The sequence below is a fragment of the Cebus imitator genome, unplaced genomic scaffold (genome assembly GCF_001604975.1).
Source record: "Cebus imitator isolate Cc_AM_T3 unplaced genomic scaffold, Cebus_imitator-1.0 Scaffold274, whole genome shotgun sequence".
Classification (NCBI taxonomy): Eukaryota; Metazoa; Chordata; class Mammalia; order Primates; family Cebidae; genus Cebus; species Cebus imitator.
Genome location: NW_016107589.1, coordinates 1,907,955 through 1,935,703, shown reverse-complemented (window position 1 = coordinate 1,935,703; position 27,749 = coordinate 1,907,955). Strand labels below are relative to the sequence as shown.

The window sequence follows — 27,749 nt, the reverse complement described above, 5'->3', positions numbered from 1 at the left end:
TAAGCCACAAATAAACATGGTTCTTATTCCATGATCATAGTTTACTGGAGTAGAGACACATTAAATAATCTTACAAATACAAAATTAATCTATAACTATGGCAAATGCTAAGAAAAAAGGTACATGGTGCTGTTGAGATGTGTAATGACAGGCCCTGAGCTGGGAGGGCATCAGAGAAGGCATTCCTGAGGAAGTGACGGAGGGGCTGAGATCTACAGGAGGAGGAGTGTGCCACAGGTGTGGTGTGGGGAGGGGAGGTTGGGGCGTCCAGGGCTGGCCCCACTTGGTGGTTCTGCCAGAAGCCCTTCTTCACACTTATACAGCTCAGTCATTACCTCCTCAAGAGGCCCTCCGATACCCAGGTGAGGTCAGACGTTCTCCTATGTGTGCCCACATGATACACACCACGTTTTTTCAAGCCATTCAATACATCTCCCCTTCTGACCTGGGAATTCCATGGGGATAGAGATGTTGCCTAGTACATTTTATATATCCTGTGCCTAGAGAGGAACAAGCACCCAGTCCTTGCCTGATGAGCAGGAGAAAAGATTGATTGATGAATGGATGGATGGATGAGCAAAGTGCCTCTTTCCTGCACTCATGCTTGCACACATCAGTGTTTGGGCAGTTGTACTAGTCCATTTTCTGTTGCTGAAACTGGGTAATTTATAAAGGAAAGGAATTTACTTCTCACAGTCATGGAGGCTGAGAAGTCCTGGGTTGAGGGGGCTTATCTGCTAAGAGCCCTTTTGCTGGTGGGGACTCTGTCTAGGGTATCACATGGCTAGGTGGCTGAGCACATTAATGTGCCAGCTCAGGTCTCTCTTCCTCTTCTTATAAAGCTACTAGTTCCCCTCCTATGATAACCCATTAATGCATTAACCCATTAAAACATTCATTAGGGCAGCGCTCTGATGATCCAATCACCTCTTAAAGGCCCCACCTCTCAATATCTGCCACATTGGAGATTAAGTTTCAATATGTGTTTTAGAAGGGACATTCAAATCATAGCAGCAGTCAGCAGCATTTCTGTATTAAGCATCATGACCCTGTGCTCTCTTTGTCTCCCTGGGACCCTGAAAGAACAATGAGAAGAGGCTAGCATCCTCATTTGGGGCAGAGGAAGGGCAGGGTCCCTTTCAGCCCTGGAGAGATTCTGGACTAAAATAAATCCAGTGGTCCTTCCAGCAGCTTTTCTGGTACATTATGAGAACTACAGTATTCCAATCACTTAATTTTTTATTCACAGTGTTAACTGAGCATCTACCATATGCTAGGCCCCATTCTAGAAACTCAGGAGGAAATAGGATAGACATGGACCCTGCCTTTATGGAGCATACAGTCTTGAGTAACAAGTGAAATGACAGTTTTCAGATGCAGGTAACTGGCATGAAGAAAGCAGAGCAATAGGCCAGAAAGTAGCTGAGGGGAAGATGGCTCTGTTGTGTGATGGTCAGAGAGGGCCTCTCTGAGGAGATAAACCTCCAGCTAAGATAGGGATGATGAGAAGGAGCCAGTCCCGTGACGGTCTAGGGAAACAGCACGCAGGCGGAGGGAACGGCATGTTCAAAGTGCTGATATGGAATGAGCTCAGCGCTTTGGAGGCAGAAAAGCCACCCAAGTGACTAGAGCAGAATAAGCTATTTTAGTGATCACTCTGCTGCTCTGTGAAGAACAGACTTACAAGCAAACATGGATGGAAACAGAGACCAGTAATGAGACCATGCAATGGCCTGGTACAAGATGGTGGCTGTCACCAGTGTTTATGGAGTAGCAACGGTGATAAGTCATCAAAATCAGGATACAGTTTACAGGTGAAGAAGATAAGGCTTGCTAAGGATTGGTTGAAGAAAATGAGAGAAAATGTGAGTCAAAGGGGACTCCAGAGTTTTTGGCCTGAGTCACTGGATACAGAATAGAGTCATTAGCAGACTGGAAGAAACACTGGGGACCGAGGAGAATCAGGAGTTCTGTTTCGGACACATTGAATGTGAGATGCCAATCAGCCATCAGGGTGCATGGTTCAGGTAGGCCACTCAAAAGCTACTCTACATATGCACCATGCTATTCCTATTCACCACTATTAAACCAGAAGAGTTTAGCACTTTATAAAATTCAAGTACAGACAAACCTCAGAGGTATTGTGGGTTCAGTTCCAGACAACCACAGTGAAGCAAATATCACAATAAAGTGAGTTACTCAAATTTTTTGGCTACCTGGTACATATAAAAGTTATGTTTATACTACAGTATAGAGGATTAAGTATGCAATAGCATTAGGTCTAAAAATAATGTACATGTCTTAATTTAAAAATGCTACTGAAAAATGCTAACCATCACCTAAGCCTTCAACAAGTCATCATCTTTCTGCTGGTGGAGGGCCTTGCCCTGATATTGATGACTGCTGACTGATAAGCGTTTTAGCTGCTGAAGAGTAAGGTCCTGAAAATAACACAACAATAAAGTTTGCCGCATCGATGGACTCTTCCTTTCACAAAAATTTCTCTGTAGCATGTGATGCTACTTGATAGCATTTTACTCAAAGTAAAGCTTCTTTAAAAACTGGAGTCAATCCTCTCAAACTCTGCCACTGCTTCATCAACTAAGCTCACAGAATATTCTAAATCGTTTGTTGTCATTTCAACAATGCTCACAGCATCTTCACCATGAGTAGATTCCATTTCGAGAAATGACTTTCCTTGCTCATCCATAAGAAGCAACTCCTCATCTGCTCGTTTTATTCTGAGACTGTAGCAATTCAGTCACATCTTCAGGCTCTGCTTCTAATTCCAGTTCTCTTATGTCTACTTACATCTCCAATTACTTCCTCCAGTGAAGTCTTGAACCCCTCAAAGCATCCATGAGGGTTGGAATCAACTTCTTTCAAACTTCTGTTACCGTTACTATTTTGACATCCTCCCATGAATCACAAATGTTCTTAATGGTGTCTAGACTGTGAACCCTTTCCGGAAAGTTTTCAATTTACTTTGCCCAGATCCATCAGAGGAACCACTGCCTATGGTCACTACTGCCTTATGAAATGTATTTCTTAAATAATAAGAATTGAAAGTAAAAAATTATCCCTTAACAATTTTGGCTGCAGAGTAGATATTATGTTAGCAGGCATTAAAAACAAAATTAATCTCCTTGTACATCTCCATCAGAACTCTTGGGTGACTAGGTGCACCGTTAATAAGCAATAATATTTTGAAAGGATTATTTTTTCCACACAATAGATATCTCAACAATGGGCTTAAAATATTCCATAAACCATGCAGTAAACAGATGTGCTGTCCTCTAGACTTTGTTGTTCCATTTCTAGAGCACAGGCAGAGTAGATTTAGCTTATGTCTTAAGGGCCGTAGGATTTGGGGAATGGTAAATGAGCAATGGCTTCAACTTAAAGTCCACCAGCTGCATTAGCCACTAATAAGAAAGTCAGCCTATGCTTTGAAGCCAGGCATTGACTTCTCCTCCCTGGCTATGCAAGTCCTAGATGGCATCGTCTTCCAACAGGAGGTTTCCTTCATATATATTGAACATGTGTTGTTTAGTGTGGCCTTCATACATTCTCTTGGCTACAGCTTCTGGATAACTTGCTGTAGCTTCTACGTCAGTACCTGCTGCTTCATCTTGCACTTTTCTGTTAAACCTCATAAACCAACGTTGCTAGCATCAAATGTTTTTTTTCTGCAACTTCCTTACTTCTCTTAGCCTTCATAGATTTGGTGAGATAATTTTGGATTAGGTTGTGGCTTAAGAGAATGTTGTGGCTGGTTTGCCTTCTATCCATACCATTCAAACTTTATCCATACCAGCAATAAGGCTGTCTCCCTTTGTTATCATTGGGATGTTTACAGGAGTAACACTTTTAATTTCCCACAAGAAATTTTTATTTGTATTTACAACTTGGCTTGGCACAAGAGGCCTAGCTTTCACCTATCTCGGCTTTCAATATGCCTTTGTCACTAAGCACAACCACTTCTAACTTTTGATTTAAAGTGAGAGACAGGTCACGTCACTTCATTTCACTTGAACACTTAGAGGCCACTAAAGGATTATTAATTAATTTAAATATTGTTGTGTCTTAAGGAACAGGGATGCTGATGGAGACGGAGAGAGACAGGGAAAGGCTGGTTGGTAGGGCAGTTAAAACACGCACCACATTTATCAATTAATTTCATCATCTTAGATTGGAGTGGTTCATGATGCCCCAGAACAATTTCACTAACATCAAAAATCCGCGGTCCCAGATCACCATAACAGATATAATAATGATTTGTAAAGTTTGAAATATTGTGAGAATTCCCACAGTGTGACACTGGGACATGAAGTGAGCACACATGGTTGAATAATTGATGCCAACAGACTTGTTGAATGTGGGGCTGCCTGCCACAGACCTCCAGTCTTTAAAAAACTCAGTATCTGCAAAGCACAATAAAGGAACATGGAATAAAATGACATATGCTTGTATTAACCACAGACCAAGACTGTTTGGGTTCAGCTAAGTCTAGGTTCAGATTCCACTTCTGTCATTTCTGGCTGTGTTATCTTAGGCAAGGAACAACCTTTTAGTGAGTGTTAGTTACCTCCTCTGTAAAAATGAAAACAGAATTGTGCATCCCAAGGTAGCTGTGGGGGCCAGATATGATGGTGAGCAGCAAACTCCCAGAGTACCACCTGGCACAGAGTACACACTGCACATGGGCCCACCGGCGCTAACCCTATGACCGCCAGGCTGGCAAGCAGCTCAGTAAAGCCAGTGGTGGTTCTCCATTCTTATCATTAGCTGGTATTATCCCCAGGTTGATGGAAACCTTAGGAAGAAAAAAAGTCCTAGAAATTCCAAAGCAATAAAGTAATACTGTTTCGAGTGACTGAAATAGCAGGTCAAAAAAAAATGACAGCTACAGGGATAAAAATGTGGATCTACAAAACATGCAATCAAGAAAACCTGTGAGCTGTGAAAACCAAGTAACCTCAGGAACCCTCATTCCCTCCCCACAGCACCAGCTTCTAATAGCACAGAAGAATCTGGGTAGATGGGTGGGTGGGCATGGGGAAAGAGGCAGCCTCCCTCATTGATGGGGTGGGGTCATCAAGGAGAATAGATTTTGGGAGACTGGCAGCACTGAAGGTGAGTGACAGAAGCACTTTGTTTATAGGATACAATAATGGGGTGCTGTATACAACGGCCTCCCTGAGAGGTACGATGTAGTCCACCCATGCTCAGCCCCCCCAAGTATAGCACACTGCTGCAGCCACCCCTGCCATTGCTGAGCAGTCTACCCTTTCCAGGTAGCTGTAATAAAACAGTGACCCTCCCCAAGAAAAAACAAAAAACAAAACAAAACAGGTTTCCATGACAACCACTTCTGAGTGAGGTACTTGGGAGATGGCACCATGCAGAGAGGCAGCACCAATGGGGTCAGTTACGGTCTATGGGGCCAAGCCCTCCACACCTCATTCCACCAACACTCAGACCCCCTGCTCAGGACTCTGTGAAATGCCATCCTGGGCTGGGCTTGGGATCATAAAATCAGGAGTTTGGAAAAGGAAGGGTCCACTCAAAGGGAGAAATTGATGCAGATACAACTGCAACAGGAACATCTCGACTACTCAGGAAAAGAGGCTGCTTGTGATACTTGAAAATAAATCATCATAGTGCATAGTTGTATCCAAGAAATCGATGAGCCAACCCAAGCCATAGTTTGCATTCATTTGCCAAGGCAGTATTAATAGACCTTCAGTCTGTAGTTATGGTATTTAAAAAAAAAATTTTTAATGTTTAAAATCCAATTTTCTTGCCATTGGTGACTGAATCCTACCCCTCCCAGGTTTGTGTAAATTGGTATAATTCTGTCATACTGGCTTTTGCAGTGTGGAAGACGCTTGGCTGTCCGGACTCTGTGAGTCAGGGTGATGTGTTGAAGTCTGGCTCCTTCACCTCGGGGCCAAGGGAGCACAGGAGCATTAATAACTTAGTGTGTCTGTCTGTCTGTCTGTCTGTCTCTCTCTCTCCATTATCTAAAGAAGAGGATTTTCAGTAGCACCCATCTTTGGAGACTGGCATGAGAATTATGCAATGTCATGTTATGTGCATAACACAGCAGGTGGCACACAGCAGACAGTAATGTATTATCAGTACTAGTGTTTGTGCAAATCACACCTACTCACACACAGGAAGGAGCTGGAGTATGATACCCAGATCAAGGGAGGTGACGCTGGCCACTAGGGAGTAGACCCTGGTCTCCGGCCTTGTGAATAGAGAGGCTGCTTTTGCTTAATTTGTTAGGGATGGGGACATCCCCAGAAGGAGCACTTCTAACCCCAGTTTCCTGACTTCCTTGCACATTTGACGGACCTGAGAAAGTTCCAGTACAGGAATGGTTATTCCAGCAACCAAAGTTGCTGGTCACTTAGTCTTCCAACACAACCCTGTCTCAGAGATATGTGAGCTGTGGCTTCGAAATTCCAGCAAAGCCCAAATAACTATTCCCAAGCTCTAGCAAATGCAGCCAGCTCAGTTCACCTGGCTCAGCATCCTGTACACAGACTGGGCATGTCAGAGGAGCTCAGTAAGCATTGGACAAACGGATATATGGTAGAATGGGGGAAAGGGGATGTCACAGGGAGTCAGAACAACTGAGTGTGCAAAAACCTTCCCCCTTGCAGTGCTGGGCAGGATTTTATTCACTTCCTATTGGAGCCTCACAGTCTATGTAAGATTGTCCTGATTTCACTAACGAAACCTAATCCGAACCTGCTGTGGCCTAATGCTCACTACATGCTGGAAAAATGAATGAAAACAGACCTGACCACCACTGCATCTGCCACATTGGGTGCTGCCATGGGATCAGTAATGAGTAATAAAAGTCTGGCCCCAGCCAGTGCCTGCTAAAGAGTCTGCCCTCAACCAGAGGTGCCTGCTGCCATTACCACCTCCAATGGGCAGAACATGGTACAATCCCACCTACTTGAGAGCAGAAGGCAGAGGAGGCTTTCTGAAGCACATGGAAGGTGTAATGTAAAAGCCAGGAGCCAGGAGGAGGAGTGGTGTGCTACAAAAGGTTCCTCAGACTTCCATGGAGAGGGGGTAATTAGTAATAAATGAGTGCTTATAGATGGCTTATAAATGTGGCAGATACTGTTCTGTGAATTTAATATGTAATAATAACTAACTCAATTCTCACAAAAACCCTTCCCGACAAGTATTATGATGTCCATTTCATGGACAAGGAAACTGCAGCATAGGAAGATTAGGTAATTTGCTCAAGGTCACATATCTAACAAGCCAAGGACAAGCTCTTAACCCTGACACTGCTGCACCCAGCCCTCCTCTGCCCCTGCCACAGTACTGTACCCTGACTCTACTTCCACCACTCCCTTCATCTGGCTGACCTGTGAAACTATCTACATTGACATATGTGTCTTCCCAGAACCAGGCAGCAACCTGGGCATAGGACCAGTGGCCCAGTAACCTGGCACAGGTGTGTTACATGACTTTAAAGGTGGGTGTGTTACATGACTTTAAAGCGACCACACCAAAAGAGGATCCCAGAGCAGGTGCCAGAAAAGTCTGTAGCCTCGTGCAACTCTGTGGACTAATGCTCTGAGCATGGAATCGGTATATGGAACCTGAATGCCTACAGTCAGAAGACGAAGCGGCCCCTCCCAACCCATAACCTTCATAGATAAACTCTCCCTTGTTCTTGTCACCTACACGGCTGAAAGCTTTGTCACATCAGTCTCAGAGGCCATGTCGAACAAGTTGCTCTTCCCTCACCTGCGCTGACACCGATTCTTGTCTCCCAAATACTTAAAGACTTTGCATAGTTTATTCTTGCCAAACCATGAGCCAGAACTGTCCCTCCCACCAAAGCAAACTTTCTCTGAAATGTCACTGGGTCCACAGACTCCACAGGCCACCTGAGGAGACCTGCTCTGCAACCACAGCCACCTCCCGGTTAGCTCCTCCCGCGGCTGCTCAGTCCCCCAGACCTCTTCTCAAAGAGGGGGAGAAGGGCGACACCAACAAATGAAAGCCAGGCTCTGTTCCCAAACAGATGATAAAATTCAGAACATGCTTCAAGTACAGACTTTCTTCAGGAAAGGAGAGTCCAGAGTGATTGAGTGCTCGGGGTGACCACACCTTTTTTATCTTTCAATATTTCACTGGAAAAAAATTGAAAAGTGTCAACTCCATTTTCTGACATCACTCAACCTAGATGAGAGAAGAAAGCAGGATCTTTCTAAATGATGCAGGATACCAGCATCAAAAATGAGAAACACACAAAGTAACATTGGTGACTGGAAGAATATGCTGACCTCAGGACACACTCACCAGGTCTCATTTTTAATATATATACACGTTTTAAACAGCCCTGGTGAGGTATAATGGATATATTAGGTTGGGGCAAAAGTAATTGTGGTTTTTGCCACTACTTTTTCTGGTTGGTTTATGTCTGTGTCCTAGTCCTACATATGTCTTTAAATGTTTTGTGTAACACCTCTGCCCTGTCTGACTAGATACAAGTTCTTGGTTATAATAATTTCACCTGTGATGTTTTCTCTCTCTAACCAGAGTCCAAGCTGAGACTGGCAAGTGTTCTTTTGCCCTGTTTTGGTAACAGACAGATTTAAAATATATATATGTACAGATGTGTATTTATGTGTGTGTGTATGTGTGTGTTTGTGTGTGTGTGTGTATATTCAAGACCTTCAGTGGGTTCACCCTGGGTTAAAGGGTGGAGATACACACACATATGTGTGTATATGTGTGTGTGTGTACATTTATGTGTGTGTGTGTGTGTGTGTGTGTGTGTGTATATGTGTATATATATAAAATTTTTGATCCTGGTACAGTATCCTCCATCATTTAGAAAGATCCTGCTTTGTTCTCTCATCTAGGCTGAGTAATGTCAGAAAATGGAGTTGACACTTTTCAAATGTTTTTCCAGTGAAAAATTGAAAGATAAAAAAGGTGTGGGCACCCCGAGCACTCAATCACTCTGGACTCTCCTGAAGAAAGTCTGTACTTGAAGCATGTCCTATATATGTATACATACATATGTGTGTGAACCCTCCTGAAGGGCTCAGGTAGGTTCACTGAGGAGATGGTGCTTAGGCTGGGACTTACAATTAAAATCCCAGGAAAATGGTTACTCCTTTTCTGTAGGGATAGATGTGGATGAGGGATCATCATAGTGCAATTAAAATGCCAAAAAAAAATTATGCATTTCCTCTGTTCCACCTCTCCTTGTTCCTTGTTTGGTGCCAGGGAGTTGGGTTGTGTATTGGTTTGCTATAAAGAGAAGCCAGATGGCTGGCCTGAACAGCTTCTAGCAGAAAATGGCAAAAGACAACATGCATATAGGTATATGCATGTACATATACGTGTGTTATACATATATGTATATATACATGTGTGTGTGCGTGTATCTCTCACCCTTTAACTCAGGGTGAGCCCACTGAAGGTCCTGATATGTTTGTGGTTTCAGCTCCAACTTCCCACTTTGTTAGGACTTAAGGCATTGTCTCCAATCAATGGAGAGGAGTCAATCAAGCTAATCAAGAGGTTTGGGGGCAACAGCCGCATACTGTTGCACTGGGGCATGCAGCTGTTACTCCTAAACCTCTTCAGTAGCGTTCCTACCTCCCCACCCCCCAGAGTAGTGGTCAGGATTCTGTCTGGGTTTCAATGCTCCTCTCTCCCTACAACCAGGGATTTTCCTCATATCTTGCAGGCTCAACTATTAAAATAATGTCTGCATGATAACTAGGAGTTTGGAATCTGAGAGTTTTCAGGATCTCTAGTCTATCACCTGGCTGGATTTCCACACGTGTACGACAGCATTTCCAATCTGATTAAATCAATGCTCTAACAGAAGTATGTATGTGGTGTTGTTAAAGTTTACAGGAAAGAAATGGTCTAATTTGGCATCAAGAGCTCAGGAGGGTTCACTGAGGAGATGGTGCTTAGGCTGAGCCTAACAGTTGAAATCCCAGGAAAATCGTTACTCCTTCTTTGTAGGGACAGATGTGGGTAAGGGATCATCACAGTGCATTAAAATGCCGAAACAATTGATGCGTTCTCTCTATTCCACCTCTCCTTGTTCCTTGCTTGGTGCCAGGGAGTTGGGTTGTGCACTGGTTTGCTATAAAGAATGACGGGCCTGAACAGCTTGCAGCAGAAAATGGCAGACAACAACATGGGTGATGTAGTGGATCTTGATTAGAGCCACCTTTGGGGCATCCCACCCTCACTGATACTTATCATCACTTGGTAGCTCTACTGGAGAAGAGAAAGCAAAGAAAAACTTCTAATGAGCTCAATCTGACCAAACTGTTTGGGGTCACCAGGTTCCTAAAGCACTCAAGTTTCTTACCTGCCTGCCATTGTACAGCCTGACTTTGGGGAGGTTTGGATTCAAAAGCTGTCCTTAGTGCCTCTGGATGAGAACTTGGAAAAAGTCACTCTTTTGGACACAGAGCCTTTCCTGCTACTGGAGTTTTGCAGTTCTGAGAGCCTTCCTGGACAGAACCAAGCAGCTCAAGAAAGACACCCTTGTCTAAAGGAGGACGCATTTCCATTCTGTGCATGATATACAAAGATTCTCAAATGTTTCATTGGTTTCAGAAAGGGAAAGAAAAACCTGCTTTGGTAAAAATAAGAGCATCATTAAAGCCACTTCCTTCAATATGCAATTAGGGCAACAACTCATGGTAAGCTCTAACACAATTAATAGTCCTTAATTTCCTCATATAACACACAAGTCCCAGCCTAGGGCTTATAAAGTAAGATCAGCTTCTCTGAGCACTACTGATATCCTGGTGCTGAAATGTTCTCTTGGAAAATGTGAAGAAGTCTGACCATATTCATTTGAGCAGAATGTCAACAAGGGAATATTTTGTTTGTCTCTTTTAAAGAAAAACAAAAGCGACATGATCATGAACTTAATTAAAGTTGTTTGTAATGACTTAATTAGGCTTATAGCACTGTGCCTATGCATTCTGGCCAGGGACCTTTCTGTCTTTTAAAGGATTGGTAGGCAGAGATATCATGTGCTCTGCAATTTTACCTAATCCTTAATTTCATCTCCTGACGAAGTTAGGCCATGCATCTTCGTGTTCAGGTAATTGCTTTATCAAATGGCTTAATTGTGCATTCAACAGAACTGACAACAAGAAGGTTATTCTTCCTAATGTGTTTTTAACAAAAGCACTAACTAATTACATGGCATTCTACTCAGGGCATTTGAGAAGAAGAAATGAAATCCTATTCTTGAAATCTTGGTTAAATGCATGTTTGCATATAGAACATAGAAATAAGTGGTAAAATAATTAGTTGAATTGCTTCCTTCTGCTCTAATTTCATGACTAATCTGCATGCTTAAGTAGTCTGTGTAAATTGTGTGAATGTATTTTCACAATGGACAATGTCTGAACATCTGTGCTTTCTGAAAATGTCACAATAACCATTTTCCCTGAAAGTTTATCTTCAGAAGCCAAAAAAGCTGTGTTATTTTGGCATGTTCTAAGAAGAAATAAATGCTGGGAGGACTGAGGACAGATATGTCACATGATCAGAATAAAGTATTAAAGCATTAGGCCAAATGGTTTGAAAGCATCCTGAATTAAAATGACACAAGATCATGTTCCCGTAGATGAACTTCCTCTTCAACTAAACAACATGTCTAGTATAAAAACTTGCCTTGCATGCTCCTCTATGCCTGTTATTCCTAGAAACACAATATGCCTTAATACATTCTTACCAGCTCAAACCAGAGTCATGAGGCCAAAGCATTTAATGAGGCTAACATATCCAATATTTAAAAAGGTGGTTGGGTGGTACACTACTAATTAAATTTTATTCATCCAGTATAAACTCTCTTCCTTCTGCTTCTTCTGCTGAAAAATTCTTACTCTTATTCATAATGAAGGTTGGGATGAAGAAGATCATGTGACCAGAGTAGACCAATCATAGGGCCATATCAGCCTGGATATAATATTTAATTAAGGGAAGGGCACATGATTCAAATGAGCCAGTTGGAATCTTTTATGAAGGTTAAGACATGGGTAAATTTCTTTGGTATTACTAGGCTGAAAGTAAGTGAATCTGGGGCTACTAAAATCCCTATTCTCCACTGAGGGCAGAAGCCTCTTTGCAGAATAAAGCCATGGAAAGAAATGGAGTAGTGGTGACATGGAATTTTTCCTTCTTTCTCTGAAGCCTGGCTACCCCAATATAATTTCTAGACTTTTATGCCAGTAAATCTCATTTTGTGGGTTGAGTCACATTTCTGTCATTAAAATCAAAAGCATCCTGATATCACAGCTAGTATTTTACATTACTTTTCAGATGGTTTTTGACTCATGGAAGTAAAAATTGCGGCTCTGGAGTCAGACCAGGGTCAAATATCTACTCCGCTACTTACTAGTGGTATTGACCTCAAAAAAGTTGTATAGCTTTAGTTTTCTCATTGTCAATTCAGGACTAACAATAGTGCCTACCTTATAGATTTATTGTGAGACCTAGATGAAATAATACAGAAAATAAAACTAAAGCATTTAGCACAATGTCATAGTACTTAATATGCTCAATAATTACTGTTTTTCTGTTGTTATTGTTATTATTTAAATATTACTGTAGTAGTGACTGCTGGATAACCCCAATATCTACTCTGTGCTTCTTTTTATTTTTTGATACAGGCTCTTGCTCTGTCACCCACACTGGAGGGCAATGGTGCGATCTCAGCTCACTCAACCTCCACCTCCTAGGTTCAAGCTATTCTCTTGTCTCCCACTCCTGAGTAGCTGGGATTACAGGCGTGTGCCACAACATCTGGCTGATTTTTGTATTTTTAGTAGAGACAGGGTTTCACCATGTTGGGCAGGCTGGTCTCGAATTCCTGACTTCAGGTGATCCATCTGCCACGACCTCCCAAACTACTGGGATTACAGGTATGAGCCATCATGCCCAGCCTTGTCCTTCTTTCAATAATGTAACTTTCCAATTTTGCCTGGATACATTGCTGCCTATAACAAAAATTCCATCCCCCAGCCTCCCTTGAAGCTTGCATTGGCCTTATGATTAAGTTCTGGCAAGTGGGATGTAAACAGAAGTAACACTAGTCACTTCACAATTGTGTCCCCTTTCTTTTCCTCCATCCTACTGGCTGGGTGTCACAGCCATCCTGGACCCAGAGACAGAAGCTCAACAACTCCAATTACTGAGAAAGACAGCAGGCTAAAAGGATCCTCGTCATCGCCAATCTGGAGGCTGCACATCAGCCTTGGGCTGCTTACCTTGGTAAATGTTTACAGGAGACAGCTAAAATGTAACCCCTTTATAAGCCTCTGTTTCATTTGGGTTTTTGTTACAGCAGCTCTAGCCTATATCCTAGCTGATGCACACTTAATATTTTAAATATTACTCCCACTGGCTCTTTCTAAAAGCCCTGTGAATCAGCAAAGAGGATGATTCTAATAAAATGAGGGCATGAACTCTATTTAAACTAATGATGGAGGATTTTCACATCATGTAAACTAGCTCTTTTTATTAAATGATATTTGGCTACGGAAAAACGATTGGAAATGAACAAGGACTGAGGGGGAAAAAGCGACACTGGGGCATCTGACACTGAGTGTGTGTCTCCAACCCTCAAACTGTTGAATGTATAAAGCAAAATTGTGTGGAGTTGGCTAGATGCCACTGAGTACTTCTCTAAACACATACAACTTCACGTGTTGGTTTTTTTCCAAGCAACAGTCATATAGTTTGAATCTGTGTCCCACCCAGATCTCCGGTTGAATTGTAATCCCCAGTGTTGGGGGTGGGGCTGGTACAGGGTGACTGGACTATGGGGGCAGATCCCCACTTTGGTGCTGTTTTTGTGAAAAGAGGTCCCACGAGACCCGGCTGTCTACAAGTGTGTGTCATCTTCCTCCTCTCTCTTCCCCCGCTCCTGCCATGTAAGATGGGCCTGCTTCCACTTGATCTTCCACCATGATTATAAATTTCCTGAGGCCTCCCCAGAAGCAGAAGCCTGTACAGCCTACAGAACCATAAGTCAACAACCCCCTTTTTTTTTTTCTTTTATAAATTACCCAGTCTCAGGTATGTCTTTATAGCAGTGAGATAATGGGCTCATACAAACAAAATCAAAATAATAAAAATCTACTACCAAATGCCTTATCGCAGGGTCCCCGACCCCAAAGCCATGGATTGCTACTGGTCTGCGGCCTGTTAGGAACCTGCTGCACAGCAAGAAATAAGCAGTGGGCAAGCCAGCATTACTGCCTGAGCTCCACCTCCTGTCACATCAGCGGCAGCATTAGATTCTCACTGGAGTGCAAACCCTACTGTGAACTGCACATATGGGGGATCTAGGTTGCATGCCCTTTATGAGAATCTAATGTCTGATGACCTGTCACTGTCTCCCATCACCCCCAGATGGAACCATCTAGTTGCACGCAAACAAGTTCAGGGCTCCCATTGATGCTACGTTATGGTAAGTTGCATCGTTATTTCATTACAACAAAATAATTATGAAATATTGTGTATTACAATGTAATGATAATAGAACTAAAGTGTGCAATAAATGTAATGTGTTTCAATCATCCCCAAACTATCCCCCGCCATGGTCCATGGAAAAATTGTCTCCCACAAAACCGGTCCCTATGCCAAAAGGGTTGCGGACCACTGCCTTATTGGACTGTTGGTGTCCACTGTGGTCTATCTGCACACGACTCTTTTTCCCCCTACCACCCAAGAGCACACATGGATGAAATCAGGATTTCAACGCCTCACCTCCCCTCAGTGCTGCACAGATGGGAACATCCAGTGGCTTGCCTAATTGCTGCTGCTGCTGCTCTCATCCTTGGTGCCATTGCTATTATTGTGTTCCGGCCTGTCGATGCACAAAATGTGCAAGTGCAATCTTCTGCCTTCAGTTTCCAATAATTTTATTTTCTGCTTAGTCAGAAGCAAGGCCCTCACCAATAAGCCATTTGCAAGTACAGCCAATTTTCAACCCATAGGTCTGGAGGGGGCAGAGTGATCCAAAAAATATTCCTGAAAACACCAACAGTCTCAACTCTGCTTAAAAGCAAAGTAGTCACACATAAAAACCACCTATGCCTGACATGGTCACAGGGTCATAAAAGCCTGTGGGAGACTGAGAAGTCATGCTGAGCTTAAAGCCAGCTTGAGAAGTCTTCCACATCCACACCCCCGATTTGCTCTAACCCTGAGAATAGCCTGGAAATGTCGGCCAATACAGAATCTACTTGCCAAGAACTTCAAACATGACCTTTACAAGGTAGCGATTGTTGGAAACTATTAAGATGCCTCCGAAAAAAATAATATAATCTGCAGCGACAATATGCTGAAAGAAATGCCAACCCTGTAAAGCAAGCGCTCTCTCCCCCTCCCTCACACGTGCACAGGCAGAAGGGAAGAGAAACATTTTCCTCCACAGCAGTTCTTAACTCTGCATCTCTCTTCTGTGTCTAGACATAAATGAGCCATTTGCTAGTTGTTTAACAGCAATTAAGGAAGAGAATGTCAGGGGGAAGGGAGTGAGAGCAGATGGGTGTTTGCCTGCTTGGCCGCTGATTACCAATGGCCAAGCTGATGCCAGAGAACAGAGCTGGCTCTCAGATCTCACCTGAACCATCGGTTCCCCACAAAGATGACGTGCTTATACTTCCTGCCTGGCTGAGGCGGCCCTGCTCTGTGTTCCTGCAGCTTCCCAAATGTCCCTTATCTGAACGCATAGTCTCATGAAAGGAGACTGCTTTTCAATTTGTGTACATTCCTTGTAAGTTCCATGAACACTGGGGCTTTGTCTATTTTGTCTTTTGCCACATCCCTAATATTTAACACAATGTACGGCACAGAGGAAGAAAGAGCTCAATACATATGGAATTTCTGAATTCATTCAAGTCAGAAATTGACTTCAGTCTTCCTTGCCATAAAAATGTAATATCAAGAGTAGTTAAGAAGTTATTAGGGTGATCTGTACTGCCTGAAAGCCAAGTGAAGGGTCAGAGTCTGTATCACACTCTGAAACCAGCTGCACTGTTCGGCCTTCCATTTGTCAATGCCCTGTAGTGCCCTTCTGTTCCTTATCTTATATGGATTATGCTTTATAGTGTCTGAATAAACATTTATTGCCATGTAACATCTTATATCCCTTCATCTCAAGGCTCTATGCCTTCCTGTGCACTTTATCTTTGATCCTGGGGGAGTCACACAGCTCTCAGTGGTGTCCCTGCTATCGGGGCATTAGAAGAGGCCTGCTGTAGACAAAGACTCCTCAATGCATCCCCCACTTCTAGAAGCCTCTGACTGTTGGGGGCCCAGAAGCAGAAGGAAAGCTTGTTTGATGCAACCTGAGGACAGACACCAGCATCAAGGACAGAGGATGCTCAGGCTTCTTCCTCCACCTGCCACAGCGATGCTTTCACAACAATGGAACCCATCTTGAAGGGGTAAACAATTCACCTAGAGAACTGTGATTATTTATTACGGAGTATGGGTTTCCCTGGTGATGATGGGATGGGGGCAGTAATAAATTTTTGCCAAAACTAATTTTTTTGAGTTTGACTTAATGACACTGAATCACCTCCAGCTACACAGGCATCATGGTCTCATCTGTCCTTTGTATCCTGACACCGATGATCCAAAAAAGGCTCTAACTCCATGGGATGGGAAGTCATTTGCTCCTTTACAAGTAACTAATTCAGTCTTATTAATTGAACATCTACTGGTGGTCTCCAATAGCTTTGTCTGTGAGACTAAATCATCTTTTTGAACCTCCATAAAGAAGCGGCCATGTATTTAGGAGCAATGACTAAAACACTCCATTAGCAAATCCAACCAGACTGAAATAGGCCCCTCAGAAGGAAGTCTCCTTGAATGCCACAGGGGTCTAGAATTGACCTCTGCTTCAGAAGTCTTGAGCAATCAAAGCACAGTTTCCGATTAAGTAATATTTGGCCCACTATGTTAAGAAAGAGAGAGCACAAACTTCTAGATGTGCACATAAGGCAGAAAACTAGCACACTAGTATCAAGAATCAACGCCCATGCCATTCCACTGCAGCGGTGTCCCTCCCACCACTCTTTAACTTCAAATAGAAGTGAGTAGGTCACAGATACCCAGGCAGGAGACCATGGTGTGAAATTACCACTGCTCTTGTCTTTTGGGGCTTCAGTATATCCTATATGGAATATGGGAGTAGAATACTACAACCTTTGGTAAGAGGGCTTTAGACAACTTCTTCTGCCTCAGGAAAAGGGTTTGGCAGGTCTGGGAAACTGAGAACTTGGTCAGGCTGGTGCAGGAATTCAAAGACACTAAAGGAACATCAGGATGCTGCTCGGAAAGTTCTGAGGGCCAGGCCCATCAGTATGCACATGGCACTCCTCTTATGACGAATTATGAGTCACTGGAAAGGGGTCTTCACAATCCTAATCCTGACTCTCAAACCAGCTATTTACCAATTAACAGTAAGGCAACCTTAATGTATCCAAAAAGTCAACTTTCCTGCCCAGACTACCAACAGGCTTTGACCAGTGAACATTTCCAGAGATATTCCCTGGGCAGACAGCATTTCAACAATGTCTGACAGGTTACCACTGCTCTTTGCACCTCAAGGTTCACAGGGAGCTGGCATGTTAAGCTCCTTCTGCAAATGAGAGACAGAGGTGAGTGAGCAGGTTTTTGCTGGGGTTTGATGTACAATATGCCACTTGCCCAAACAGTCCTTAGTACTCACTGACATCTCATGGCTCATGTCCAGTCTCAGACTGAGGATCAGACCGTCTGCTCCAGAGCTGGAAGGAATAATCTGAACAACACAAACAGGATCTTCACAAAGACAAAAACATTGCAAGGAGTGGCTAAGTCTCTGCCAGAGCCCCAGGTTGGGTGTTCAGCTAAGCAGCTTGGCCCAGGATGGGGATGACTTGTTTTTTTTCCAATTGCAAAGCTCTCTCCACCCCACTGACTCAAATCCGAGGTGGGTCATGCAGACTGGAATCTCCCCATTCTTTGTCAGCTAGACTCTTTGCTGGCTCCTCTCTCTGTAACGATATTTTCTGAGCAGCCACTATGCACTGTACCCCATGCCTGAGCAGCCACTATAAACGGTCTCTGCCTCTGGGATCTCATATTCTTAAGGCAACTGCAATACTGAGTGTCCCTCAAGGCCGGCATTGCCGGATCGTCTTCTCACCTTTCAGGCTAAGTGTCCCTGCTTAGATGGTTTTGACATCCTCCCTCTTCCTCATCTCATGTCTCTCCACAGGGGCGTCCTCACAGTTCTTCAGACACATCACACTGCCTTACTGCACTGGCCCATGCTGTTTTCTCTATCTGGAACATTCCACTCCTCCACTCTCAGTTTAAAGGACACCCCCTGAGAGACACCTTCCTGAATCACCATGTCCTATAAAGCAGGCCTCTCTCCAACCCTCTCTCTCAGAACTATGCTTCGCAGCAATTACTAAAATTTGAAGTTACATATTGATTTGCCCAGTTGCCTATTTCTGTGCCCCCTACCAGACGGTAACCTCCAGATGAGCAGGAATGGTGTATGTCTTATTCCCCACTGCCCCCACCCCATGTTTTGCATGGTGCGTAGAACAACTGCATTTGTGTTCAGTACTGTGTTAAGTAAAGTTGCTGAACAAATGAATGAAAGATTCTTTCTATGGTAAGTGACCTGGAGCAGGAGCGGGCAGGCTCTGGAGGGTCCTGTTAGTAATGACAGAGCCTGAGGCTGAGCTCAGTTCTAGTGGCAAGGGAGAGCTAGGCAAGCATTTTTAGCAGAGAAGACACAGACTTTTATTACAGAATTTCCCCCTCTTCTGATATGTGGAAGTGGACTTTGGGGTAGCCAAAGGGGCAGACTGGAGGCAGGGAGACCTATTAGAAGCTTCCTATAAACACTGATACCCTCGCTACTGAAAGTGTGGTCTGTGGACCGGAAGCTTGGCCATCGCCTGGGAAACTGCTAGAAGCGCAGAATGTCAGCCCCTGCCATCTCAGAGTCTGCATTTTAACAGCTTCTCCAGGTGATTATTCACACACCTAGGATGTAAGTGAAAGTCAGTGATGGCCTGATTGCCTTTGGGAATGGGGGATAGAAATGACTCATCAGTGTCCCCTTTAAATCTACCATTCCAGACATAGCTAGGGTGTCAAAAGCAAGTCCTGTTACTACAAACAGTCACAAATGTTTATTAGGGGCTAAAAAGAGTAAGGGGACAGGGAAGTGTGGGTTTGGTTGAGGTGAGATGGGCTATGGCTATTGAGAAAGACATACCAGCTACAATCTTGGACAAAGAATTTCTAACTCACAGGACAGGCCTGGAGTTAGAGAGTTAAGGATTCCTGAGTCTGGCCATAAAGAAGAGTCAACTCTTCTATTCCCACTATATTATAAATTTCCTCACCACCTAGCACAGGGCCTGGCACTAGAAATGGCTCAAATGATGCCTGTTGAGTGAACCAAGGAACCAGTCAAGCAATGAATATGCTACTGAATCCTAAAGCAGATCGCATGGATCTGAGTACAAGCCAGGCATAAGTACCTTCCTGTTTGTGAGAAACACATTTTTCTTCTCCTTTGTTAGAAAACTGTGAACATCTGGGAGCATAAAACGATTAGCGGACAAAAACATAAGAATATACAACCCATGCATCACAAAATCAGTATGGAAAAGTGGTCACAGCCTCCAAATAACCCCGATAAGTCTCTGAGAACAGCAAGCAGTGAGAGTCATTGTGGGTCTGTGACATCTCCATGGTGTAAGAGTCAGGGTGGTGAGGGGATCATAGAGAACAGAAGTCGCCGATTTTCTGTGCAGTAGGAGCATAACAAGGAGGAGGTCCCTGCAGAAAGGCCTGAGAACCATGTGGTGGTGTGGCCAGGAGTGACCACAATGTCCCCTATAGCAACTCTCTTTAGTCATGAACTCCACTCTGCAAGTTAACCTTACACAGAAAAACAGGAAGACAGATGAAAACAGCGCAGCTCTGGCTGGAGGAGACGGGGAGGGCCAGAGCTCTATTCCACCCCTGTGTCTTACAGAAAACTCTGACACGCATACCTATACGCTGGCTCCTTTGTACCTAGCACAGTGTTAGACCCTCAGGGGGTGGTTGTCGGATATGAAAATAAAGAAGCAAACTCGCATCAATTTGATGATGTCCCTTTAGTTCATCATCCCGGTGAAATGTACCCATTCTCAAACACAAATGGCCACATCTCACCCAAGAAGCATTCCAAGAACAAATTATCACCTCCTTTCTCTAATTCCATAACCCCTGCCTCCCTGCCTGTAAATCTTATTATTAGAGCTTAGGTGAAATTCTCCCCTAGAAGAGGCTTTTCCTCATCCTCCCAATAAAAACAAAGCCTTTCCTCATCCCTCCAATAAATATAAATAGACATATTTTATCCCAGCCCCTTTTTCTATGAAACAATTTTCTTTTTGTTGGTTTGAGTTAAAATGACCTGTTACATACTTGTCCCTACCCCTATCAGTCTGTAAGTCGCTGAGGAACGCCCCCCCCTCCCCGAGAAAAGAACAATGCCTCATTTGGAGCCTGTGCAGGGCCAGATGCATTCTAGATATGCAACAAGTGTGGATTAAGTGTACACTGACATCAAATCCCTTCCTTCTGCTGCACTGGCACAAGGCAGCATCCTGAGCCTCCCTTACTGGTTTGCTCCCCATCAGCCGAGCTATATGACTTGAATCTTTTGAACAGCTGGCTATCTCACCTTCTCTAGGAAGCCTGCCTGGATTAATTTCAGGATCACATACCACTCTCAGACCATCCTTTCTTCTTACCCCTCAACCGGCCCAGTTACACGGGATAGAACATTTTTATTCAGCTTGTCTGCATGGCCAGAGAATATCTCTGAGTCTGTTCATACAGCAGCTTCTCAAGGTCATGGCCTGGAGCCCACCAAGCTTCCCAAGCCCCAGTTCTGGCACAGAGACATGTTAGAACAAGCTGACATGAAGTATTTTTGATGACAAAAGACAAGAAAACCAACCTTGGATGTGTAGGAGTGGCCGTCTGAGCCGCAGACCATGGATGACTGTGCCACGGGACAGGGCTTGCATTTGACCAGGTTCGAAGGTCCAACCCAGTGTTTATGGGCCACGTTCCCCTTCTTTTGCCTAAAGAGGAGAAAAAAATGGGATAAATTAGTTGAAGCTCCAGACCCTATGGGTCTTTCCTCTAGGTTCCCAGAATAAAAGGCCAGATAAATAAAAGACTATCCAGCCAGGCTGAAGGATCCTGCAGGAGTTAGCCAGCACTCCCATTTGCTCCAAAACACTGATAGGAGGCAGAGGATGTTGTCTCAGAAGCATAGGTTCAACAAACCAGATGGACTAAGCAAAAGGATGTGGCCATTGAAAACATGACTACAGACATAGAAAGATTTTTACAACACATGGAAAAAAAAAAAACAGTGAGGAAATATGGCTTAATCAACCAAAATACTGTATGTGGTGCCCAGGGGACAGCACCCCAAAGTCTGAGACTCTCCTGGAGCTCACAGGCAGCCTTTTGTGTAGATGACACACAAGTAACTCAATAAGTGCTTTAGACAAAAGCACATGTCTGAACACATCTGAAAGACTTTATCACAGCTGTAGAAAACTATCTCTGGATATATTTTAAAGCAATTGCAGTCCAGCTTCCAATTTGCCATTTGATAGAGGCTCTGAGGTGATGTCACTTTCAACTGTTAAAATAATCAGAATTCTACTCTTTCATTCCAGCTCAAGTTTCCCCCCATTCTAACCTTTGTCATAATGATAAATGGCGCTATTAGGATGGCTTATGTCCACGGAAGGAACCCCATCACTGTATCATAAACCACTGAAATAAAGGCCTGCAGTTACAGCCACCCTTCCTTCATAGCTGAAGCTGCTCTCCCAGCAAACAGCTTGGAGCAATTCCGAGGGCCCTGGGGCTGAGTTCTGGCTGAAGGATACACGTCTCTAGACGGCCCATCAATCAGGCAATTACTGTGCCTTTGAAATGTTTGGCACTGGACTTCCTGCTGATGGTTAGTGCTTGGGCTCTAGAGTCAGAAAGTACAAGTTCAAATCTCAGCTCTGTCATTCACTCACAGTGTGACCTTGGCAAGGTACTTAATGAAACAAATCTCAGTTTTCTCATTAGTAAAAAGGAGGAAAACAGAATTGAGTTCAAGTGGATATTATGAAGATTAAATGAGCTGATGTATCTAAAGTATTCAGCAGAGTGCCCGCAAAATAGGAAGCAGTAAAAATGGTCGCCATTATTACAATTATTACTTGACCCTACAGGTGGGGGTATGGAGGATGAAATTACCATTGCTATAGAAATGTGGCTAATTCTCAGTCCCCAGGATTGGAATGGCATTTACATTTCAAAATAATTCACGGAAGCAGAAGAAGGAAATATTTTCTAACAGGTATAGAATGAATCACCAATCTGCAGGAATTCAGGTTTGGTGTCTAGGGTAACCTACCCTCTTCCAAATGAAGGAAAGTGAGCAAAAAAGAAAGATGCGTAAAGCAAAGAGCACCATTAATTTGGTTCTTATTCTACCTCAAACCTACTCTAGCAATTTAGGGGAGGTGGTCCGAGGAAAAAGGTTTGTTCGGGGAACAACCTTTGAGGGTGACATCAGAGAGGATCAGCAGGTGCCCACAGCATAGCACTCAGCGTCCTCAGGGATCCTAGACTGGACGGGCCACAGGGCTGAGCCTGTGACTGAACAACCAGAGAAGAAAGTCCTATGAGTGTCCCTTGAAATCACCTGGCTTGTTCAACTTGCTTGTCTTAACCAGTCGGGGAAACTGAAACTCAATGAGAGCCAGAGTCTTGCCTAAAGTCATGGAGCTGATGAATAGCTAGACTTGGGATAGCATGCATGCAGCTGTAGGGAGTGTCCAGGGATGTGTCTCTCTTCTTTAGCCCACGTCAGCCCAACTTATTTTACCAGCTTGAAAATTGTGTGAGGGCATCCATACTTGTATCATTTGGGGTCTTCTCTCCAACACTTCACTGCTTTCACAGCTACTGCTCACCTTGGCTGTGTCCTCTGGAATTGTTTAAAGTCTATTATTTGCATTTATATTTTACATGGACATGAGGTCTCCTATTATCCTTCACCAAACACTCTTTCAGGATTTGTTCTAGGCTACTGGTAGAGGGATGGTGGGCAGGACTCCCTGTGGTGAATGAGTGGGCTGTCAGCATGGGGTTAATCTTAGGGTACATGATTCCTTCAGCAGAACACCACACATTTATCATCATTCACACAGCAGATTGTCTGACACTGATAATGAATCAGCAAATGCAGGGAGAAGTTCTGGCATCTGGCAGCCCTGATCCTGGGTCAGTCCCCAGGGTGCATGTCTACAGCTGAAGCAATTCTTGTTATGATTTCCCAGATAGGGGGTATAAAGTCCGAAGAGTGGGCAGCTTCGCTGGAGCAGACATAACGGTGTACGATGATGCCCAAGAGGAAAAAAGCCTAAGGGAGCTTAGCCAAAGGCAGGGGGGAGGGGGGGCGGGGGTCGGGGGGATGTAAACACTGAACCAATAGGTTTGAAGAAGAGATGAAACCAGCTATCAATCACCAGTTAATGACTAATCATCTCTATCACTCGACCTGAACTTCACCATTAAAGTAAGTTCATTAAGGGAAGACAAAGAGGTGAGGCTGATTGGTGCCTATCAGAGAGCCTGGTGCACCCTGGATGCTAAAGGATCCCTGTGGGGCAGCAGCGGGGGTCGCATAGGGATGTGGTGACCACTACGGTGGTGACTCAGCAGTTAATCACAAAGTCACAGAATGTCAGAACCAGAAAATGCCTTAAAACTACTCTACTTCAACAACTTTATTTTCTAACTGAAGAACCAGAGACACAGAGAGGAAGTGACTTTCCCAGTGTCACCAGGAAATATGGCAAAGTTACATCTTCTATATTTGCTGAATGGAAGTTGTTCAGGAAACCACCGCATCAATCTGGGACTATTTTCATCCCGTTTTAGCATCTGCACTTTCATTACTAGGCTTTAGCTTTGAAAATAATACTCCTTTGAAATATTGCTCCTGGCTCTATATCTGCAGAGGAGCAAGCTGGACATACTTGGTATCAGGTGGTTATGAATCATGCCCAGGTAAAACCACTTCTCCTGGGACGCCTTGGGGGCTTTGGGTACAAAGGCCAAGCCATTCTGAATGCTCTCAATTCCTTTTTTTGTTTGTTTTTTGAGACGGAGGCTTGCTCTGTCACCAGGGTGGAGTTCAATGGCATGATCTTGGCTCACTGCAGCCTCCGCTTCCCGGGTTCAAGCAATTCTCCTGCCTCAGCCACCTGGGTAGCTGGGCCTACAGGCATGCCCCACCACACCCAGCTAATTTTTGTATTTTTAGTAGAGACAAGGTTTCACCATGCTGACCAGGATGGTCCCCATCTCTTGACCTTGTGATCTGCCCAATTCGGCCTCCCAAAGTGCTGGGATTACAGGCGTGAACCACTGTGCTTGACCTGAATGCTCTCAATTCTAATGAAACAAGAATACCTGTTAGATGAAGGCAAACTCAGCTGTTGCTTACCTCCACAAGGTAAGTGGAGATGGCACATGATTCTGAAGTCTCTTTCCAGAGGCAAATTATGTAAAGTTATATACAAATATATGTGAGCCCAAGGAGGCAGAACTTCCTTGACTATTGTATATTTTAATCCCACAATTCAGTGCAAATCATAAAAAATAACTAGCGCAGTCAAGGCAAGAGACTAAGATTTTTAAACTTGAGATATTTCTTTCTTGAGTCAATGAAGAGTGAAATCCAATGAAGGTGTCTTGATGGGATTTCTATGCCCAGTGTCACTGATATTCGTCAACTGGGGTGACACAGCAATTTAGTCTGAGAGGCAGGTCCCATCAGCCTTCTCATTGGCCAGTGAGCCCTAAATCCACCCCAGACCAGCTGATGCCAAGGGGCAGCCACATATCCTGCAGGCTGATGGCACCACACACAAAATCCCAACCCTCCAGCCCTCCAAGATGGCAAGACGACAGATAATCAACAGGTCACTGGCATTTCTTATTCCTTTTTGTTCAACTGTGTATTCTCAATCTGTTTTAAAAAGTATACTCCAATTTCAAGCATTATGTTTTTGAAGCAGAGGAATGATTCTTAGGTACAGGTCTAATCATGTGATTATCATGCTTAAAACCTCTATCTTCAGCTGGACATGGTGGCTCACGCCTGTAATCCCAGCAGTTTGGGAAGCCAAGGATCACCTGAGGTCAGGAGTTCAACACCAGCCTGGCCAACGTAGTGAAACCCCACGTCTACTAAAAATACAAAACATTAGCTGGGCGTGGTGGCAGGTGCCTGTAATCCCAGCTACTCAGGAGACTGAGGCAGGAGAATAGCTTGAACCTGGGAGGTGGAGGTTGCAGTAAGCCGAGATCACGCCATTGCACTCCAACCTGGACAACAAGGGTGAAACTCTGTCTCAAACAAAGCAAAACAAAAACGCCCTCTATCTTCTCTTTACCTCCTAGGGCATAGTCTCTACTCCAAGCTTGGGTACTAAACTGTCCCGGCCTTCCTTCACAGGCTCCCTGTCTGCCTGCTCCCGCCCCTGACACCCTCATGCACACCGACCACAATGAACACCAATTTTTGCTCCAGCCACTCTCAGTTGTTTCCCATGTGCCATCATGTGGGTTTTTCTTGACCTGATACACCTTCATTCCCACTCACATTTCTCCCCTCCATCCACCTTTCTCCAAGGCCTGGCTATAATATCAGTTCCCCAGGAAGCCTGCGAGGCTTCTCCACAAGCAGTCAGGCTGCACTCCCACTCCACCACAGCCTTGTGACCAGTTCTGGTTGGGCTCTCTGACTAAATTCCAAGCAAGCACCTTGATGTAATTGACAAAAGGTTAAGAGGTTATTATTATTCTAACAGGACATGAGGCACACCCAGGTTAAAAGCCTGGGACACCCATCCCGGACCCCTTCCTCCTCCTGCTCCCACCGGTTTTCCCTCCATGCAGTCCTATTAAGTTCTATCTCCAGCCAGCCATATCTACCACTTAAGTGTCTCTTCCACATGTCATGCAAATTCAAGTCTATAGGACTGGATGATTATTTTCTGCCTGCATAGCAATGTCTATTCCTGGTTCAAACTTCAAATCCATTGCTTTCTGTGAAGTCTTGCTGACCCTGTAAACTTCATCCCAAGTCGTTAACCATGACATTGTTTATTTCAACATTATACCCTGTTCAGACCCAACTCTGGCATTCACTACAATGTGAAAGTTCTTTTTGTGTCTATCTTCCTTAATATACTATGCGCTCCTTAAGGGAGGTGACTGGGCTTTAATCATGTTTGTGCTCCTGGTACTTAGAAATATAGGTAACACTTGGCACGTGGTCCTACTCAGTGAATAAGTGAACATATTAATTTGGACCCTTAGAGCTTTCTTTTATTTCTGGAAATTATTTGCACTATGGTGAAGACAAAAATGGAGTGTTATTTTAAGCAACAAGAATTCAACAGGCTCTTGTTTCCAGAAATCCTAATTCAGACTAAGAAAAAAAAAACAAACATTTAGTAAAAACCCCACAAAACTCTGAAAACAAGTGAGCAGTGGGTGAAGGGAGCTTCCCTGTGCACCAGTGGGCTGAAGGATTCCCACACTCTAGGAGTCTGACAGTTTCCAAAGCTGTATGAGGACCTCTGATGATGTGGTTCCAAACTGTCAGCAGATACCAGTCTTCAGGATTCAGAAATAATAAGTCAGAATGCTGAAATAGTGTTTTTCTATATTTCTCACAATATTTAATTATGTATTTTTAAAATAAGCCAGAAATATTAAGCTTAATAGTATTTATAAAGAAATGTAGTCTAGAGTGAAAATTCAGACACTAGGAACTGTCAGCCAACATTATTGAATAGTACTCAGTTAACAGACCATTGGGATCTTCTAACAAGTTAACCATACTGCCCAGAATCACATGTTGATATTGTCAAATTAAAGACTTACTTTGCTATAAAACAATTCTTTGTGATACCACTCAGAGGATTTTTATAAAATATACTATTGAAACAAACCTATTAATATTCATTATAAGAACAACTCTCCATGAGTGGCTGACAAAACTACAAGCACACTCTTTTAACACGGCAACAGCTGCAAGCAAGAGGGACTGCTCAGGTCATAACCCTCTTCAAGGTGCTTTTCTCCTGGTTCCTGGAAATGTCAACCTTAACCTTCCATTCCATATGTCAGTGTTTCCCACTCTTGCTTTAAACTAGACCTGCCGCTCCCCACTAAGATATCCCTGCCCTCGCCACCCCCACGCCCTGCTGCCACCCCACAGGTGACACCAAGGGAGTCCTTAATGACATCAGCATGACCCAGCATTTCACTTGACCATGATGACAGAGTGGGGCCCCAGCCAGAGCCCACAGCAAGCAGGTGGCAAGACAGTAATTTTTTTTTTAAATAAATACATGTACAGGTGTAAATTTCCTGACATAATCCTGCCGAATGAAGTTCAACAATCTATGTCAAAAATATTTTAATAATGGGGAAAGTAGCCACTAAAAATATGTGTAGAATTGCTGACTTTTTCTTTCCGTCACTGAAAGAGGGCCATTCATTTTACTCAATACACTGTGCCATCTCCC

The 27,749-nt window shown here is 43.8% G+C and overlaps 1 protein-coding gene across 2 annotated transcripts in view; it reads right to left on the bottom strand.

Moving 5' to 3' along the window:
- The window catches only part of SPOCK1 (SPARC (osteonectin), cwcv and kazal like domains proteoglycan 1), a 525,291-nt gene that overhangs the window by 112,836 nt on the left and 384,706 nt on the right, over positions 1-27,749 (bottom strand). For both annotated transcript variants that reach the window (XM_017500969.2, XM_017500971.2), the window contains one exon: positions 21,080-21,206. In XM_017500969.2, the coding sequence (XP_017356458.1) occupies positions 21,080-21,206 (127 nt within the window). The remainder of the gene's footprint in view (positions 1-21,079; positions 21,207-27,749) is intronic.